General features: G+C 37.0%; 1 protein-coding gene across 7 annotated transcripts in view; it reads left to right on the top strand.

The window, feature by feature from the left end:
- Positions 1-22,220, top strand: part of mib1 (MIB E3 ubiquitin protein ligase 1) — a 76,204-nt gene that overhangs the window by 11,208 nt on the left and 42,776 nt on the right. For all 7 annotated transcript variants that reach the window (XM_089131007.1, XM_089131005.1, XM_089131002.1 and 4 more), the window contains exons 4-12: positions 1,191-1,295; positions 1,863-1,929; positions 3,190-3,394; positions 4,050-4,233; positions 7,879-8,023; positions 8,674-8,807; positions 12,259-12,366; positions 15,660-15,857; positions 17,494-17,645. In XM_089131007.1, the coding sequence (XP_088987133.1) occupies positions 1,191-1,295; positions 1,863-1,929; positions 3,190-3,394; positions 4,050-4,233; positions 7,879-8,023; positions 8,674-8,807; positions 12,259-12,366; positions 15,660-15,857; positions 17,494-17,645 (1,298 nt within the window). The remainder of the gene's footprint in view (positions 1-1,190; positions 1,296-1,862; positions 1,930-3,189; positions 3,395-4,049; positions 4,234-7,878; positions 8,024-8,673; positions 8,808-12,258; positions 12,367-15,659; positions 15,858-17,493; positions 17,646-22,220) is intronic.

Here is a 22,220-nt window from a genome sequence, read left to right as displayed (position 1 = left end):
ATTCTAATGTGTTCTGTATTTATTTGTTGAATTCTGTGACTGAAGTTATATGTGGTACATTGTTGTGGAGGAAATCTAAGCATGTTTGACTCTGGATCATTAAACACAACTGACATTTGAGGCAAGTTGGGGTTGCTGACTGTTGTTTCAAGCTAGTAACTAATTTAGTCTATTTTCTTAATGTGTGTTATGGATCTTAGGCCCTGTTTACACCTTATATTGTACAATGCAAGTGGACAATGCTAAATACAGGTGTAAACAGGGTCTAAAACCCTTTGAGTTTGCCTACTTTTGAACACTTCCAGAGGTAGTCAAACGCCTTTGCTTTCGTAGTGTAAACGCTAGGAATCGATTGATATGTATTTTTTTTAATACCGATTACCGATACCAATTTTTTCCCCATCAGCCTTAGCCGATGACCGTTACGGGCTGCCGATTTTTTTGAGCCAATACATTTTACTTGTGGGGGAGGGGCAATGCATGATCTGCACATGAACTGCAGCATCTCCAGCAACACAGAGCTGCCTGTGGACACCAGTCTATAACTAATGCCGCGTATCAGCCAATTCCGATACATTTAAAAAACGCAAATATCGGCCTGATATATCGGCCGATCACTAGTAAACGCTCATGTGGTTGAATGCATTCGAACAGCCACAAAACACCATCTACTCTGCCTAGTGACCTAATGAGTAAACATGATGGGAAGCACACTAGCCAAACGGGATTTATACTTTGTCGGCTGAAGACATAAGTTTGGTTTAAAGACGAAAAACGTTCTCTCTCCACTCATTTAGTCATCTCAAAATCCAGTCAACAAACCAAGTCCTCACCCTATATTCTTCCCATCACAATACCGAAGAAAAAATCTGTTGCTACTTCCATTTCATTGCGACTTTAAAGACAAGTCAAAGACAAGCTGCTTAAAATAAGCATATAATTACCATTCAGGGGCAGTTTTTGTTGTTGTAACTTTATAGTTTCAAACAATGTCTATATTGGGATATCAACAGTCCTTTAACCTTTTTTGCCCCTTGAATATTGTGTTTGTTAGTTGCATTAATCAGACTTTAGACTGCTTTAGTCATGTGACTGAAGTGATATTTTAGTAACTGTTTTGAATTTCTTGCCATCTGCATGACTTCCTCTTCTCTTTGCTCTTTTTTTTTTACCATCCTCCTCTGTTTCAGGTGACCGAGATCCAGGACTGGAGTGCAGCCAGCCCCCACAGCGCAGCCTACGTCCTCTGGGACAACGGGGCCAAGAACCTCTACCGAGTGGGATTCGAGGGCATGGTGAGCCACCCCCATCACTATACACATACACAAAAGACTGCAGTTAACTGGCCTTTGTGTTGCTACCCACTCCCCCCACCGCACGCACAATGCACCACACACAGACCAGCATCCCATAAGCTGGGCTTCTTTATAAGAGCCATGTGCAGGGCAGGCATTGTGAGGGGCAGCTGGATGAGCTATCTGCATGATAAAAGAAATCTGTCCCCTTTCTGTCTCTTCACAAGAGAGCGAGAATCAACATGAAGACCAATGGGAGTGGCCTGCGTAAAGCGTGCCTCCGTTATTGAAGTGAGAGGCTGCCCGTTCATTGGCTGTTCGACTTTCTGCGACGTCTGAATTTCAGCCAATCTCTTCGCAGTTGGGCTACGGCTTTTGTCTGTTATTGCTATATATCCGTAGGGTGTGCGCAGCCATCTGCCACTGGAATTATTAATTAGATTTGGATAAACAGGATGAAACACAGATTTCTGTATCATTGACACTGGTTAGACTTTGGGAATTTGTTAGGCACATGAAACAGTTTGAACAAATCTCTCATAATTGTTTCGTTCTGTTTGTTTTTAGTCTGATTTGAAATGTGTGCAAGATGCCAAAGGAGGCGCTTTTTACAGAGACCACTGTCCAGTGTTGGGTAAGCTTTCAAATGTCTCAGATTATACAAATACTTGTAGGCACATATTATTTATGATGAATATGATTGAGTGAAGCGTGGTTGGGTGAAGTCCTCCATTGCATCTTAATCCAGTGTATTGTATAAGGTGCTTCCACTAGGTGTCAGCACTAGATGCTGTGATCTTCAAACATACATGTATATAGCTACAGTGACACATTCCAGTTTAAAAGCTCTTTTGGCCCCAATTCATAATCGATTCCTTGCTATCCATGCCAATAACAAAAAAAGTGGTTAACTTAAATTAATTTTTCTTGAAACCTTCAGACATGATCCCACATAGCTCAAAGTCTGAAGCTGTGGTCCCTATGCAGTGTTCACAGTTATCTGTTGAAGTTCAGTTCACTTTACCAAAATGGAGTCATTTAAAGCGCTCTGTAACGCAGAAACCTGCAAACTTGAGTCGAGCATATTGGATTTACAGTGTGATTTATGTTATTTGTAGATGCATATATAATGCTACCATTTGTATTTATATAGAATATTTAGTATTATAAATTTAATTAATAAAATCTGGAAAATTGCCATACTGGCCATTCACGTGACTTGTGCAAATCCTTTTTTTTTGGGGGGGATTGGTGGAGTCTGATTCAGACCAATTATTTATTATAAATACCCATTATATAATACGTCAACTAATGTTAACAAATGAAACCTTATTGTAAAGTGTCACTAATTACACAAAAAATACTTTTAATGGAAGAGTGTATAATGTTACAATATCTTTCCTATAAAAACAATAAAATATCGGTAACACTTTACAATAAGGTTCATTTGTTAACATTAGTTATTTTATTAACTAACATGAACTAACAATGAGCAAAACATGTGTTACCGTATTTATTAATGTTAGTTAATAAAATTACATGTTTGTTCATGTTCGTTTACAGTGCATTAACTAATGTTAAAAATACAACCATTGATTTTAATAATGTATTCGTAAATGTTGAAATTAATGCTGTAGAAGTGTTGTTCATTCTTAATTTAGGTAATTAACTAATGAACCTTATTGTATAGTGTTACCAATCTTACTGCTCTAAAACTTTTAAATGCTAGTGTAGATGTACTTAAGCAGGACTAGGCCACTGCAGAATTTTCAAAATGGTTGGTCACAATAGAATAATGAATACTTGTCTCGGATGATAATGCCCATGAGAAGTCCCTAGCTGTTCCATTGCTCTCTCGATCATCTCTCTCTCTTTCCTCTGTGCCTTTCTTTAGGTGAACAGAATGGAAACAGGAACCCCGGAGGCCTGCAGATCGGAGACTTGGTCAACATTGATTTGGACCTGGAGATCGTTCAGTCGCTGCAGCACGGTCACGGAGGCTGGACTGATGGCATGTTTGAGACCCTCACCACCACAGGCACTGTGTGCGGCATCGATGAGGACCATGACATTGTTGTGCAATATCCCAGTGGAAACCGGTCAGTCACACGGCACATCTGAAAAGACTGTTTACATCATCATGGGCCATATATCAACACAGTTTTCTTTTCTTCTTCTTTTGCTTTTGTTTCATCTTTCATTTATGACAAATCTTATTAATAAGAATATACATTACAATTTTAAATGTGTGTATATACACATTCTACACATCCAAGTAAATAATTGGTAATACATAAATAGTAATAAGTAATTAGTAAATCAGTGGATCAAGAATTTACAACAAAAGAAACACTTTTTTTCAATCTCAATATAAGAAGTGTAACAATTTTTAGTGCTGGGCAACGATTAATCGCGATAAATCACATCCAAAATAGAAGTTTTATTTTAGACAAACACACACACACACACACACACACTAAGAGACAGCTTCTTAGTGCTGGTTGAATCCAAAATAAAGGTTTGCGTTTACATAATATATGTGTGTGTACTGTGTATAATTATTTTGTATATACAAATACACTCACATGCATGTATACATTTAAAAAAATGTGTTATTTATATGTAAAAAATGTGTATCTATAATATAAATTATATAAACAGTATATACATGCAAATATTTCTTAAAAATGTACATGAGGATCCATGAATTTCCTTTTGAGTTGTAATGAACACAGACTCCTGTGTGTGTTCTAGGTGGACGTTTAACCCAGCGGTGCTCACCAAGGCTAACGTCGTTCGCAGCGGAGAGGTGGCGGCTGGAGCGGAGGGAGGCAGCTCTCAGTTCCTGGTGGGAGACTTGGTCCAGATCTGCTATGACATAGACCGCATCAAACTACTCCAGAGAGGACATGGAGAGTGGGCTGAAGCTATGCTGCCAGTGAGTGCCACCTACCTCATCCATAAAGGGATCTACGACTCTTATTTACTCGCGCTCATGTCATTTCAAGCCTGTAGGACTTCGGTGGAACGCAAAAAATATTTTTGAATTTTTTTGTCCGTACAATGGAAGTCAATCAATAGCAACATTTTTCAAAATGTGTGTTTTGTGTTCTGCAGAAGATGTACTTATGTCATATAGGTGTCGAACTGCATGTGTGTGAATAAATGACACAATTTTAGTTTTTGGGTTAAGCATCTCTTTAAAGATTACTTGACATTGTCTACGTTTACATGCAGCCAATAACCTGTTCAAAACCGGGATATTAGAAATAACCCAGTCGCGAACGGCCAAGTAAACACCGGCAAAAACCCAAATAGGCTCTTATCCCGGATTTTAAAAACTGGAATATTATACCTGGGGTACCCCTTTTCTAACCCGAATTTTTGGTCATGTAAACGCGTATCGGCATATCCCCATAGTGATTTGTGTTCTGCGCATGTTCTATTCGCAAGGAATTTTGGTCTTTTCAGTAGGGCTGAACGATTTTGGAAAATAATCTAATTGGGATTTTTTTAACCAATATTGCGATTGCGATTTAATATGCGATTTAAAAAAAAAGTTATTTACCTTCTGTATTAGTCGACAAAGACAAGCAATAAATCATTGTACACTAAGGATGGGAATCTTCCGATCTACTTTTTTTCTTATTAATTAATCTTAATAACTCTTAAAATATGTATTTAATTACATGTGTAAAAACACATACTTTAAAAAATAAATATAAAGAACATTTAATTAAACCAATTACATGTTAAGAATTTTAAATAGGCTATATAAAATAATATAGCTTCAAAATATAAAAGCTAGTAAATAAAGAGAAAACATTACAAGCAATAAACAAAGAGTGGTCTCAGTAATTAAAAAGTAGGCTGTCTGAATGTTTATCATTCAAGAGCTGGAGTGATTTCCCCTCAGTTTAGATACGATAAGCTGCATTCACACTAATGCATATATCTCTTTTAAAATTGTAAATGTGGTTTGTCCTGTTGGTTTAAGGTATAACTGACCGTGTTTACATCAATTTCGCGTCATAAAAGCATTTTGACATGCAAGTACATTTACCAATGAGTCGCTCACGGCCGCATGCACGAGCGCTCTTCACAAAGCACGCGTTAGTATTTTAAAATGAAAGCATCCTTCTCAGTGATTTTCATGGTTTTAATATATAAGCCAACTGCATTCCAAAAGACATAAATAATGCCTCTGTGAAGCATTTGTAAAGAAAATTCCCGCGGGAGAGAACGCGCACTGCCAGTGTAACGTTATAACATCAAGCAAAGCGGCAAAATGAAGCCCGCGAATGTCCTTGTAATTCGGTTCAATCCCGAACTTTATGAAATAACGTTACTATGTTTTGGAAGGTTCGAGCGGTGTCCTGTGTGTGAGTGAGGAAGAGAGAGAGCGAGAAAATAGAAGCAAGCAGATTCAGAACACGGTTCGTTTCTAAAGCACGCGCAGCGTCATCACGCATCTGTGTTTAAAAACTAAGCTCATACTCGAGTCGATTCTGAAATTCTCTGAATCGATCCAGGATTGTTGAGGAGAGGAGAGAATAAATAACACAATAAATTGTTCTTTTCTGGACGCCAGACCGCGTAGCGTGGCAAGTTGATGCTTTATCTTGCAGACTGCTTTTCTCTCGCGTGTCAAGTGACCAATGTAATCGCAGCTCTTGCGATTACAAAATCGCGTTTCATCATATCGCGATTTTATCACAAATGCAATTAATCGTTCAGCCCTACTTTTCAGTAGAGAAACTTCTCGGTGCATACAAAAATCTGCGTCCAGTATACCGTAAGTAAACATGGCAAGACACAGCTTGGAGCGAGCTCAGTAACGTTACCAGCATCAAAGAACAAACAAAGGCAATCGCTATCTGCCACGAACTGTTCATTAATCGTGTGCTGCTGTTGTTGTTGTCTTTGGATACAGGAAGACGAATCGGAAATGACGCATATTGCGTCTAAAAGTTGTCCGTACGTCTATACGCTAACCGGGCGTCGCCGTTTGCCTCGGGATATTGCAATTCCATGTATACAGGAGAAACTCTCTCTGCTCACGCATGTAAACGGGTTATTCCTAATGTTTCAGAAACCCGAATAATGACCTCAACCTGACCATAACCCGAAAATTGGCTGCATGTAAACGTCGTCACTGATTCTGTGAATGTCTAACATTATATTACTCTTTGGCTGAGTTATGAGAACATGGATATATTTTAGCCATTTTTTTATATAATAAGAGAGAGGACAAAAAATGAACAGGATTAGGAAATGTTGCTGGATTTAAACCTGTGTTATCCGAATTGGCACCATTGCGACACTAATTACTACGCCACAGCTAGTGTTGAGTAATTAAAGGGATAGTTCACTTTGAAATACATTTTTAATATGTTTGAGCTTACCTCAAGGGCATCCAAGATGTAGGTGTCTTTGTTTCCGCGGTAGTTTCTGTTCTTGTCAGGCATATAATGCAGGTCTATGGTCACCACCTCAAAGAGCATGCACAGAGAAGTCCAAATTAAACATGATTTATTGACTAGTAAATGTAAGTACACATTGATGGCCTAAGACACGAAACGAGCGGTTTGTGTGAGAAAACAAACAGTATTTATATCGTTTTTACCTCTTGTAACCACAGCCATGTCCAAGTAAGTGGTGACCATAGACCTTCATTATATGACTGACAGACAAAAAAGGGTTTGACCTAAAAATATCACAATTGAAAATACTGTGGAAACAAAGACACCTACATCTTGGATGCACTTGAGGTAAGCTAAAACATATCAAAAATTAATTTCAGAGTGAACTATCCCTTTAATTTTTCTAATGAACCTTTTTTTTTTCCATACTGAGACATCTGACTCAAGTCTGCACAGAAATATCTGAGACTAATGAACAGCAGAGTCAATTGTTCATAATTCAGAAAAGACATTTACTACTACTAAGCATCTTAAATTTGTCTATTTTGCCCTCAAATAAAATGACCCGTAAATGCAGGCGATGATGAGACCTCATCATTGTCATAAAGACCCAGTCTGAGGCTGATGAGCAGTAAATTGCAGGCACTGGGAACCCACACTAGCACTGTTGTTTTATTTTATCTACCGGCTGTTTCGAGCAGCTCTGCCTCCTGAAGCAGTTGATGAGATGCTGTGAGTGGCATTAGTGTGTGCTTGGTTTATATTTCTTGGAACGCCTCCCTTTTGTTGTCCTCAATGGACAAAGCTTAGATTTCCAATAGCTTCAGTTATGAGCCATATAGATGAGAAATGGGTCCTGCAAGCTTAGGAGCCTTTGGGTATTCTCTTTTTTTAAATGAGCCAATCTCAATTTTAAAAGCAAGACCTTACACTTTATTGATTTTTCTCCCCCGACCACCACATCTCTCGCTCTCCCTCCACTGTGCTCAGGATGTAGCTCTCAGAGGGGCGTTTGTACCTGTGCGTAAAGAACAGTTCGAACACAATGTTGTCTGGCATTCCAGACATTTCTGAGCTCTGAGGGAAAAGAAAGTGTGTTAAAAGCAATGAATCTTGTTTAGGACAGTCACACACTCACACCTGTGTTTTCTTCTGAGCAGACTCTTGGAAAAGTGGGCAGAGTGCAGCAGATTTACTCTGACAGCGACCTGAAAGTGGAGGTGTGCGGGACGTCCTGGACGTACAATCCAGCTGCTGTCACTAAAGTGGCTCCTTCTGGATCGGCTGTTACTAATGCTTCTGGAGGTAACACACACACACATAAATACATATACTGGAGAGGATAGTAAATATTAGTATATATTTAAAACATTTTGGTCACTTATTCCCATGAACACCATTTGTGAAATTTCATAGATTTAATGACTTTATTAGTATTATTGATGGAAAAGTGTGGAAAATTGTAATAACGTAGAAAGTTTAGGTGTGTGTATATATATATATATGTATATATATATATATATATATATATATATATATATATATAGATATAGTTTTTACCCAATATGGCTAGTTTAAAGCAATAATTATGTAATATTGCATTGTTTATTATTAAAGTAATATATTAAAATGTTAAATACATTTATTAAAATTGTAATAATTACTGTAAAATAGAGTACTTCTTACTTTTATAGAACAACTGTAAAATTACACTGCTCATACCCATTTCTTTAGTTTCAAAAGTTAAACAATCAACCTTTTTTTTTTTTTTGGGATAATTGCACTTAGCCATATCACAGTTATGCTGTATCATGCCGCCCTAATTTCAATATTGTGACATGAATTGATTTGCCAGAGGATGAAAGTGTTCTATATTTCAGTTGGCGTTCAGTCAATCATCAATCCATCAGTCATCGTGTATTGTGCATGACACTATAGTCCTTCTCTGCCCTCAGAGCGCCTGTCTCAGCTCCTCAAGAAACTTTTTGAGACTCAGGAGTCTGGAGACATTAATGAAGAGCTGGTGAAGGCCGCCGCCAATGGAGACCTTGCGAAAGTAGAGGACATCTTGAAGAGGCCGGATGTAGACGTAAGAGTTTTACCCTAACACACGTATTCAGACACCTTCAACATTTATCACATTATCACAGTTTATTTGCTATAGTTTAGAAAATGGTAATAAAATATGACAAGAACTCAAGAGTTGTCGAATCAGTTGATGTGTCACTGGTTTTGACCGTCCTTCTGTTACTGTGCGTTCACACGGACGCGAATAGCGCGTCAAAGTCACGTCTACCACGTCTAGTTTGACGCTTGACCACTTTGTGTCAAGAGTGAAACTGACGCGCGTAAAAACAAAAGTTTGGAGCGAAATTTCCGCACGTCAGAATCGAAATCCGTTGGCGGCCATTTTTTTATGTCGACCGAACATTCATTGAGAGAGTCACCGCTCTGTATTTGCTCTGGAGAGCAGAACACCGGCGTGGGGATCATCGTCGCCGTATTTGTGTCCACTGGACCCTTTGGAGGTGAACCATTTGCCGAGTTTTACCATTTGCTCGATCCAGGAGCTGCGCCTGGATGACGGCCGCCGTCAGCGGTGCTTCCGTCTGTCCGCGTCAAACGCGTGAAACGAAATCATTCGCGCTTAATGCGCCAGATGCTCAATTCGCGCAAAATTTACACGCGAATGAGGCGTATTCGCGTCTACCGCGCCGCGCTCTACGCCTCATTTGCGCCGAAGTGTTTTTGCATTGACTTAACATTGAAATCATTCACGCCTGACGCACTATTCACGTCCGCTGTGAACGGACCAAGATGTTTTTATACTGCCAAGGGCGTAGCTCGCGTGGTGAGCTGAAACCTGCGTACGTCATGAAGTGCGGAACATCCAATAGGAAAATTCAACTGCAGTAGCCACCGTTCAACCTGAAGAGGGCAGCACTAAGACGTTTTTTACACCATATATTGTAGAAATAGAACACTTTTTATACAAATGTCAAAAACGTTACTCGAATCAATGACTGGTATTAATAAAGATCCATTCTTACAGATCATTAACTAAAAAAAGTTGGTTAAGCGTTTAGTTACTCTTTAAGTACACAGTTTGATGATATAAACTTAGCTCAACCAAACTTACCACAACCCACAACCACAATACTTACCACAATTGCATTAGCAATTAAAAAAATAAATAAAATAATAAAAAAAAAACGCTTAAGCAAAACATGGTCAGGTCAAAGTGCCAAATTTTTATACATTTTACAGGTAGTCCACTGTATGAAGAATTTTTTGGTGTGATATGTCACGGTTTACTTTTTTTTGCTATCCTCACTTACATTAATTAACTATAGTGTCCTGCACCCACTAGTTGACAAACAACAAAATCTGGTTTCTGAATAATTTTTGGTTTGACTGTACATTTTTCCCAGCTGTACACACCACAGGTTTCCTAACTGTATTTGCTATTTAGTCATAACTATGCCTGAATTTGCACACCCACAACAAGCTCAGCAGATTTCCATAGAATTCAAATGGATTCTACACATCCCCTGCATGTTTATTTCTTATTTTGGGTGGTGTCTATCATTTTTAACACACCCTGCCAAATTATAGAATTTACAAGAATACTTAAAGGAAAATTAGCGTGATCCTTGTGACAAGACCCTGTTCGACTTGATCAAATAGGTGGTGATTTTTACATTTTAAGTCAGAATTGCAAGTCAGAATTAAGAAACCTATGCATCACGTAGTTTTTTGAGCAACATACTTCTCATATGTAGTGGGACTGTTTTCTTTGAACTGCGGCACCTTAAGTTTTTACCGAAATCTCACAGATTTGTGAAACATCAAGCTAAAACAATGAGTACCTAACATGCTGAAAGTATTCAACAGTAGTTTGTATGAATACATAGACCACTTTCATGCTTTAAATGAGACTGAACATGATAATCAATCGAATTTACTCTGAAAGGAAGTGTGTGCCTTCTCTCTGCATACTCTAAAGCATGGTTTGCGAACAGTTGACGAGCGTTGCTTGTGTGTGTTTCGAAATGAAAATCAATTGACCACTCCTGAAATGTCTCAAAGCACTTGGTCTCACCACAATAATGATGGGGAAGTGTAATCACCACAATAATAATATGATTGTGCCAATGGTTGCACAGCATGTGGACTACAGGGAAATAAGGGAGATGTTAATTTGAGTTTTGTTTGGTAAAAAGTGAGACTAGACGCCAGAATGCCGTCCACAATGAACATGTGTGAAGGCATTGTTCCTTGAAATGTTTTAGCTGGATCCCCATGGTCTTTGAAGACTTGAAATGTGAGGGAATTTTAAAATAGGGACTTCCAGGCCAAGAAATTCTGAGCGGCAGAATGCGTCATAACCTCAAAATGTTTTTTTTAATGATTTTTAATTATTTATTTAAAGTCTTTTCTGCTCACCAAGGTATTCTCAGCATCATTACTCCAGTCTTCAGTGTCACATGATCCTTCAGAAATCATTTGAATATGATGATTGGATGCTCAAGAAACAAATAAAGTTCTCATTATCAATGTTGAGTATCAATGTATTATCAACAGTTATTTACATTTTTATATCAGGATTCTTTGATGAATAGACGGTTCAATCGAACAGCATTTATCTGAAATCGAAAGCTTTTTTAACATTAAACACTGCTGTTCAAAAGTTTGGGGTCAGTGTGAATTTTTATTACATTTTTTTGGATGGAAATAAAAGAAATCAATACTTTTATTCATCAAGGATGAATTAAATTGATCAAAAGTTTCAGTAAAGACATTTATAATGTTACATAAGATTCTATTTAAAATGCATGCTGTTCTTTTGAACTTTCTATTCATCAAAGATCCCTGAAAAGAAAAAAAAATGATAATAACAATAAATGTTTTTTGAGCGTCAATCTGCATATTAGAATGATTTCTGAAGGATCATGTGACACTGAAGACTGATGCTGAATGATGCTGAAAATTCAGATTTGATCACATATTACATTTTAAAATCAATTCAAATAGAAAACATTTATTTTAAATTGTCATAATATTTAACAATAATACTGTTTTTTGTTTGTTTTTGTTTTAATCAAATAAACGCAGCCTTGATGAGCAGAAGAGACTTCTTTTAAAAACATTAAAAATCTTACCGATCCAAAACTTTTGAACACCAGTGTATATCAATCTTTCCTCTCACCGTTTTGGTTTATGTTGGTGCCACGGCTGACTCTGTCCTCTACCGCCCCTCACTCGACTCGAGTAATTGCTTTGAGCAGAGGGAGGGATGGGTAGGGAAGTCAGATTGGCTTGGGTGACTGGCCAAATGATATGCTTGGCAGGACAAGACATGTCCTGCAAATACACCAGGGGCTCCAGTATTAATATTCATGCCTTTGCACACTTGCTTAGTTCACCGCAATGCAGATCACAATTAGACTCTCATGTAAACACTCATACACCTTTTTAAAGAATGACACAAAAATGCATATTGCACGATGTGATCAAATGTGTCTTTTTTTGTTCCCCAGGTGAACGGGCAGTGCGCAGGACACACCGCCATGCAGGCAGCCAGCCAAAATGGACATGTGGACGTCCTCAAACTGCTGCTGAAGCATAATGTAGACCTGGAGGCCGAGGTTTGTGCTTTTCCATTGCTTTATCCGGCTCCTGAATCACCTCTGCTTCTCTGTTTACCGTTTTATTCCCCCCTAAAGATTATTACATTTAGACCAGGCCGAAATGTGCGGTCATTTAACACTCTTAGATCTTGCTTTTCATAGTTCAAACACTTTTAAACAGAAGTTCTTGTCAAAAGTAGACCTCATGGAGCTACTTAAAGGTGCAGTAAGAGATTACTGAGAAACATTGTTGGTATTCGAGATCAATCAAACACGCCGCTCTCTTCATTGCTCCGCCCCCAAAATGCAGAACTGAGGAATCCTTTATTGAGGAATTGAACTAATTTAATAATTGATGGTCTTTACAGAGGAACTGAATCAACACTAAACTGTCTTCAGCTTTGCAGTCGAATTGGACTGTTTCTGTTGTCGCTGTGAGCTGCTTTGTAACGATCTGTATTGTATAAACACACATCACGTCTTTTGCGCGTTCAAGTTCGTTATGTAGGAGCGCGGTATGCGCTTATAATGGAAGCGACGTGGTCGCGGTGCGACACGCTCGTTTTTTCCAAGTGCGTTTACGCCACATCGAGATAAAAACATCTCAACTTTAGAATGATGAATGCTAAAGTTGAATGCCGCAAGCGCACCATTAGCGCATAGTAGGTCACATGACAAGAACCAACCAGAGAGCAACCACTCTCACGGAGAATGTGGCGCGTCCAGGATTTTCTATGCGTTTTTTGGCGTTGTATGTAAATCCGGCCTAAGGGTGACTTGACTTGGCCCCCACAATCCACTTTTACAGCGTTTCTCAGAAATCACTTACTGCACCTTTAACCAGCTTATAGAAATACCACTTCTTCTGGCAGTGTGACTCGTTGGAAATGTTTCCTTTTGTGTCTGTTTAATGTGCTAAGGTAAATGTTAGAGACTGTTCCACAAAACAAATGCTAAAAATACTGTCCTATTCCAACTTTTATATAGAGACAGCTATAAAATAAGCCATTTGTCGGTTGATTCCCCTGGAAAGTGTAGACACTATGTCTCTATTAAAAGATTACTATTTTCAGCATCGCACACAAGTATCGCAAACATGCATCATAATAAAAATCAAATCTGCTGTTTAACAGTTTCTCATATTTATTTATTTATTTAGTTTTTAAACGAATGTTTCTGTATTTAGTTGTATAAAGGCTATAACCTGGCTTTGTAGGGAAAAAATAACACACACACACACACACAGGATGATATTCAGAGAGCAGTGTCTATTTACACTGAGCGTAAATAGCCTGTCTTGTTGGCATGTTATTTACTTTAACTCCACCCATCAATGTCTGGTTGGGCAAAAAGACACACCACATTTATTTTCGATAAAAAAATTAGAAAATTTTTGAAAAGTGGATATAAAATGCCTAGCAAGTGTTTAATAATAGTGTTTATCACGTATGCTTAGGGCTTTATTGTCCCAATAAGACGTCATCCATTTAATAATTTAATCATTTACATGAATAATCATTTACACTGTTTATTATTTCATCCTGTTACTGTACATTACAGATACTGAGTAATGGTATCTATAAATGGCATCTAACAACTATTTGCACTTACTGCAAAGAACTGCTACTTTATACAGTGTTAATATGTATTGCTATTTTCACTTAGCATCTCGCTAAGGAAAATGGTACAATTGACACTGTAAATAGCCGCTGCTGCGTTTTAACCCATGGAGTGATTTTACAATTAACTTCCACTGATGAAATGACATTATTGTAATAGGAATGCTAAGTGAAATAAGTCTGTTTATATTTACAAGTACTTCAGAGGCCGTTTGCCGTTTTATGAGGATAAGTTAACGTTAGCATGCAGTCAGCACATCTACTGTTTGATTATGTGCAGGGAGGGGAAAAACAGGACACTGGGAACATTAACATTGTTATTCAAGCCACGTGAAGGGCTCTCCGCTCACAATCACAATCAAGCCCGAATATTTATTTCCTGGTGATGTTTCAGGGGCAGAAAAGATCACACATGCTACTGTGAATGCTGTTAGCTTTGTTGCATTGAAACCATTGTTACAAACTTCCACAAATCACTTCATTCCCCTTTTCACTGGTTTTGTTTGGTTGTCCGTATATTTTTTAATCTCATGAAGGTGCAAATTAATATTATTTATATTGGCAAATATTACATACAAATATTATAAATATATACAAATTGTATATATATCTAAATGGCTATATACAACCTAAAGTTTGCAAATTCTGCAAAGTCATTCAATTATATCACTTAAACATTGCGGGGTTGTGCTCATTTTAACCAGTGTTATTTTAGTATTATTTATATACTGTTACTGTATAGGATTTATAATTTAGTAGGAGCTTATATTTTATTTAGGGCTGTCAAATGATTAATCGCGATTAATTGCATCCAAAATAAAAGTTTGTGTTTACATAATATATGGGTGCACTGTGTATAATTATTTTATATATATAAATACACACACATGCTTGACCATTTTTAAGAAATATTTTCATGTATATAGATTTATATATAATTAATATTTTATTTAAATATAAATATTTTGTATATAAATAATATTTTTTTCTTAAATATACATGCATGTGTGTGTATTTATATATATAAAATAATTATACACAGTGCACCCACATATATTATGTAAACACAAACTTTTATTTTGCATGCGATTAATCGCGATTAATCGTTTGACAGCCCTAATTTTATTTTATTAAGTTTTTTCAAGTGTGTAAGATAATGTTTATTTCAGTTTTAGTTTATAAATTTAACTTTAACTAATTTAACTTGAATTTATGTATTACAGTCAGTTGCCAAGGAAACATTTCTAACATTCGTTAGAATTATTCATATTTTTAGTTATACATAACAATAACAACACTGATGTTAACTTTTCCTGGCTGAATGTTAACAAATCCTAGTCCCTTTATAGGAAGTTTTATGGTTTAAATGATGTTTGTATTTCTGTTAGTTTCACACTGGAATTCTTAATGAAATATTGTGATCCTGTGGAGAAAAGTCCAGTTTGGGCTTCTTGGAATGAATAGATTATTAGGCAAAGGTTCATTTATGGCTGCAAATCACTTTTAACCTCAAATTAATTAGCCATAAGATTTACATCATTATAAGGCGGTTGCTTCAGTAATGACTTCGTGTCCATAAACATTCCTCCGTGTTTTGACTTTTCTAGGCCAGTTCTAGTTGTAAAGGCTTTAGAGTCAGACGCTGCTGTTTAAGTGGGGAAGCTGACAGTGATTGATGTGTGACTCTTTCAGGATAAGGATGGAGACCGAGCTGTCCATCACGCGTCCTTCGGGGACGAGGGCTCCGTCATTGAGGTTCTGCAGCGAGGCGGAGCCGACCTGAACGCCAGAAACAAACGCAGACAGACGCCCCTGCACATCGCTGTCAACAAGGGCCACCTGCAGGTGGTGAAGACGTTGCTTGACTTCGGCTGCCACCCCAGTCTGCAGGTGAACGATCTGTCCAAGTGTTTTTAGCCGCCGGTGTCTCCGTACCTCTTGGTATAGAGAGTGAACCAAGAGTGTACAAGCACAACAAGAAGCTAAAGTTTTATATATATATATATAGCCTAGTGAAAATTAAGTTATATTTTTATTTGAATTATTTTTAACCTTTTAATAATAATACTCTGTATGTTTACAGCATTAGGCGAGATATTTTTTTCTTGAGAAAAATTTACATGCATCTAATTTTTATCCAAATGAATCGATATTGAATCAAGATCAGAATCAAATCACAAGATTTGAACTGAAATCATCAAATTTGTATCAAGCAATAATAAAAACAATAACATGTTGTCACTAAACTTAATCAAATTCTGTTTAGTTATTAAATGTTTTTACAATCACAATACACTTACACCAAAAAAAAATATCTGTGTTTAGACAAAGCATATGTTACATCCTGCTTAAATGTCCCTGCTCTCTGGAAAAAAGTTTTCAAAATACAAGTTTGCAGTAATGCAAATATCTCATTATTTAATTTTGTAAAAAAAATATTATTTTAATTTGAAAACACTGTGCTTTAAGTTGTTGCTAGTTTGAGTTGAGAAATGTACATTTCAGCATTATCACTAATCTGTGTGTGCATTTTCCAAGCAAGAACCAAGCAAGTTGTCTCATGAAAAACATTTGTTTATTATATATTATTTCACAATCGCAATATTGCCTTCAATAATCACAATATGACATTTTATCCAAATCATGCAGCCCTAATATATATATATATATATATATATATATATCTCAGAGGGAGAGGGAGAGGGAGAGGGAGAGGGAGAGAGAGAGAGAGAGAGAGAGAGAGAGAGAGAGAGAGAGAGAGAGAGAGAGAGATTTGATTTGTTGGATACAAATTCTGAATTTCAGGAATAAAATACATTGAAATGGAATACAGTACATTTTAAATAGAAAACAGTACATTTTAAATTGTCATATTATTTTACAATAATACTGTTTTTACTGTATTTTGATAATATAAACACAGCCTTGATGAGCATAAAAGACTAACTTCAAAAACAAAAAAAGTATTAATGATTATAATTTATATTTGATAAAGGCCATTGGCAGATTTTGGACAATAGTTCAGTAATCGATATTGACCGGTGCAGAAAATCTCAAAATACCAAAATATTGCAGCAATGAGGTATTGGCTTGATTTATATTGGTTCATATCTTTTATATTTTGTAGAAAATTCAGTACATATTGTCATCTCAAGAATGATTGACGCAGTTCTTCAACACAGTCTTATATTTCAGTTTTAGCCCCCAGTAAAATGTTTTTTTTTTCATAAGCTATTGCCACAATTTTGAAACCGTTATTTGATTAGCATAGTACTGTCGCCGGTTTCCCAGGTGATTAACACTGCGGCACTAGATATTTTTTCCTCTATTCAGCAGTGAAACTGCTTTGGTCAAAAGCTTAGGAAATGCCGTCACACTAAACAATGCAATGGGATGCCAGCATTTATGATCATGTTAGTATTTCTGTGGTAACGGTACATCGCAGCCTCTTTTATTCTCTGTCTGTCTGTAAATAAACCTGCTAGGCATTATATTAGCGTGTGTAACTTGAGGCTGCCTCCTACAGGACTCAGAGGGAGACACACCGTTGCATGACGCCATCAGCAAGAAGAGGGATGACATGCTCTCTGTGCTCCTAGAAGCAGGTGCAGACGTCACAATTACCAACAATAACGGCTTCAACGCGCTTCACCATGCGGCTCTGCGAGGGAACCCCAGGTATGACTTCAGATGTGGCATAACTGAAATCGGGCTTCTGTTTAGTGACAATTATGCAGCTCTGAATTCACCTCATATCTGGGGCTGGTACAGATCTAATTTGAGATCTGTTAACGCAAAAGAAATCATTTTGTCTTGCAATTGATTTTTTTTTTCATGTCTCATACTACAGCACAATATCCATTGTAGTTTCATAAGTGGTGATGCCCACTCACATACAAACTACAGTTGGCGCTTTGATTGCTATTCTCCTAGGAGTAGAAGATTCTGTGTTATCCTCCTCTTTAACACACACTTTTCTTTACTATCAGCCTGAATGTCCAGATCAAGCAGTCAAAATATGCCTTGCGGTTGTTTTAAATCTTCATGTCGTTTACTGGATTTATGGCACTCTAACTTTTTCCACTCTTTTCTTACTTTTTTCATGGAATGGTAGAGTAATTCCTTCTGGTGGAATTTGAAACTTGTCGAATCTCTTTGAGCTGGAAATTTAGTTTTTTTATATAACTACTGATTTGAGAACAAATGCACGTTTGAAGCTTTACAAAAAAAATATTTGTTTTTAATATGGTTATTTATATCTTAAGCTTTAGAGTGCCAAACATTTAGATTTTTAAACTTTTCTGCTGCAAATATTCTAATTAGGGCTGTCACAATTCCTTGATTTAAAAAAAAAATCATCCATTGCAATTTAACCTTATCAGTTTACCGGCAAAATACCGGAAGTGGCACAAATCCATAGATGTATACACTAGATGTCGCCTAGGGGTTCTAAGCATGCGTCAAAACCGCCGCCATCTTGGAACAGGGGTCTTGTCATTGGAAGTAGCTAGATAACGCTGCTATCTCCCCCTGTACTTTGAATTCACAGATGTTCGCACTTTTGTGCTGCGTATGGATTTTCACATGAATGAAATCTTAACTTTTTTACATGTTTTGTTGAATTTTCTCTGGACTCAATGATAAATGCATGTCTGACCGTTGGAACGCTAAAAAACAAACAAACTAGAAAATCACATTCATGATGGTTTAATGTGATTTTATTTCTGTTAGACCTTTGCCTACATTGACGCTTTTGCATTATTAAGAGGAGGGGCTCCCCGTTCCAAGATGGCGGCTCTATTGACTGATTCGTTAGAATGAACTGAAGTAGCCAAGGCGACATCTAGTGTATATGTCTATGGCACAAATCGCGATGAGCAGTTGAAACAGTTCGCATTTTTTTAAAAAGTTGAAACTCTCCCTCTGAGTTTGCATGTTTTGATGTTCTTGGTTAATAAATTACATTGGCTGTAGCATTTCTATTGTGAAGAAGTGCCAAATATTAAGTAGATGTTTGAATTAAATGTTTTTTTTTTGGCCAATATTAAACAAGGATTTGATGAGAGTGTAACAACAACAAACCGTTTCCGGCCTCTGCTAGCTTTGGTTATAATGTGTAATGTACATAAGTTGATTGTTTATATTATGTATATTACATTATGCATTTGAAGAGTGTTGTTCAATAAAACCATGCTTTTGATACCTTATCTGAACCATTTATTATTGCCTCAGTGTTATTATACTATTTTATATATATATTATAGATTGATTTTTTTTTTAATAACCAAAAAAAGAAAATGATCCGATAAATCGTCAAAATAATCGACTGATTACTCGATTGCCAAAATAATCATTGGTGACAGCCCTAATAGTAATAATCCAGTGATATTTTTGTATGAACGTCCTGCAACATTTGGAGCATTTGCCACAGTTCTTTTATGGATTTGGACAACTCAATTTCTGTCTCTTCATGTAATTCCAGACTGACTCTGTGAGATCAGATCTCTGTCTTGGCCAAACTTTCTGTTTGTTGAAATAAAAATCTGGATTATTACAATATTTGCAAATGGATTGTTTGTAAACCTAAAAGTGAGATTTCCTATTGATACACTAATAACCATTTAAAAACATTATTGTGAAGCATCTAATCTAGTAATAAGACTTTCTATAGCTCAGTGTAAATAGTATTATTGTAATTAATAAAGGATTGATTTGGTGCACCTTGGGGGTGTACCTTTTGTGCAGTACAAAATTGTTGTACAGTTCAAGTTACAAATGCCTCAGTGAAATGATCAATCTTGACTTCAATCTCCCAATGGCAATATGGGGATCCTTTTTTATTGACTGTGCGGATGAAGAACTGCCCCGGGTCAGTATTTATGGCTCGCATGTACAGTAGAGCCTTGCTTAGGAGCAGAACCTGTCCCTTCACCATCCGAAAGTCCTGGAGATATATAGCTCTCCTCCAGCTCACCATTTACTTGTATTTCTTGCACGAGCTCTTCTCAGCACTCTTTCTTGTCCTGAAGCTACTTCTAGCTGTAGAATAGACCTATGTATGCATTTACTAGCTCTGAAGACTTTTAGTTACACTCTGCTTTCAAACATTACATTTTCTTAATTTGATTTAATCCACATGCATTTCTCAGGACTTGTCTAATTGAAGACATTTGTACATGTAGCAGTAATGATAAACACATTTTAATTAATTCAAAGACACAATTTTTATCTGGCAATGCAGTATTGTCCACTCTTTCATAGTATTCCTGTTAATCCATTTTAACCAGCTGTTGAATTTAATCACAGAAGTCTTTAACATGTACTGATGTACATCCATCACTGCTTTCTCAATTGTTTAGCCTCGGGGGGCTTTAATGATTGCTTGGTGAAAAGCAAAGTACAGTCATAACCTTAAAAAAAGGAATTTTAAACATCCAGACGAATCATACAAACTTTGTTCACACACCGTCTTGGTATGTGCACTTGATTCTTTTAAATTCGCACTACTTCGACAGTTAACATAACTATGTGAAACAATAAACCACCGGTTGGTTATGGCCTTTTCTATGTAGAATTTTTATTTTTATTTCAATTCATATTGAATATTCATTGAATGATCCCCATATCTAAACATTGTGAGTTTGCACCCTGGGGGTTGTCGTAAGTGTTCATAAATTAGTTTGTATTTTCCTCCTCCTCGTGTGTTTATGACAGTCCCTGGCTGAGAGCAGGACTGGTTCCTCTCAGTGACTCTCTGGATGGCTGCTGGAAGGCAGTTGTGCTCCAGCACTGTAAACAGTACAGTTAATAGCCCATGACTCATAACACTGTCCGCAAACAGGCCATCCAGACGCAGCCACTGCATAAGCCCCTATTACTACTGTACAAATGGGCCTGGTTGTTCACCGCCACATGGTGTCCCACCCTCAAACGCTGCCTCTATTACAGCTGCTTAGTTTGAGGCTTAGCCAATAGTCCCATCTTATTCTGACTGTGGAGCCCGGTGTGATAGGAACAGAATTTGGCACTTATAAAATGATTGGTCAATGAGCCGTTTTATTTGTCTGTAGAGAATATGTAGAATATGAAAGCCAATGATCAGCACAGATTATTATAGGCTGTTTGTGCCTCTGCTGTAGATCCACATTGCCAGGTGCATTACCATTTACTTTTTTTTTTTTGTAAAAATGGAGTAAAAGTAACATTTTGAGCCAATCTGTGGATTTATTTATAGAGACCTGGGTCAAAGTTGGTCTTTTTCGTCTTGTGGTAGTTAACAAAAAAAAAAAATCATTTTATTTTTCTGACTGCAATATTTAATTAACAGTCAACTGATTTTTTCCTAATAGTTATTATACATGCAGTTTTGGGGTCAATGGCAGGGATTATTTTTATTGTTCAAAAATAAATTAAAAATGGCTGCCATGCGTACATAGAATGACTTGAATTTAACGGTACTGATTACGTAGTGATCTTGATATTGTGAAAAAAGTTACTGGTATCATTTTGGTCATATTGCACACCCATAATAGTAGTAAATAATCATGATTACAATGATTCAGGTACAAAATTTCTTGCTAACATAACATTTTTAACCATAATTCAGTAGCCCTGCCCTGTGGTTTTCCACCACAATAAAATGATTGTGCTTTATGAAATAATAATAATTATTAGGTTTGTGTTTTCCTTCCATTTTTGTCCTTTTCTGACCACATACCTGAGAATACAATTCGTGAGAAAGTAAACCGTATGTAGTTTAAGGCATAATCTTTTATTATTTTATGGACAAAAACTGCTTTACTTACATTTGAAAAAATGACACGGCACGGTCCCTTATAAAACATGGTGCGACTTAGAAGTGGGTGATATACCGGTAGACACGATTAACCGGTAGAAATTTTGGACTATCGTATCGTGGTTAAGCTCATGTGACAGCGTCTGCTTGCATGGTCACGATAGCTTATTGTTTGCATGCGTTTTAAGTTACCATTGCGGATTAAAAACAGGTGATTTTAAACCGTTGATGCTCCATTAGCAGTGAAAGAGAACTCATTTCAGTATATGCACACTCTCTGAGAGACTGTTTCTCAGCGCTGTCTGAGATACGTGTGACATGAAACCATGCTCATAGAGCATGTGAAAACTGATCCGAGTGATTTTGCCACCTAATTGGGCTTGAACGGTTAAATACACATACCTATGTTTCAAAGTGACCATGTATTTACAAGTAAACGGAGTCATTTATGGCTTAAG

Source organism: Pimephales promelas, chromosome 5, assembly GCF_988280905.1.
Source record: "Pimephales promelas chromosome 5, fPimPro1.hap1.1, whole genome shotgun sequence".
NCBI classification, from domain to species: Eukaryota; Metazoa; Chordata; class Actinopteri; order Cypriniformes; family Leuciscidae; genus Pimephales; species Pimephales promelas.
Note: the sequence above shows the minus strand (reverse complement) of the source record. Positions and strands in the feature narration are given on the sequence as shown.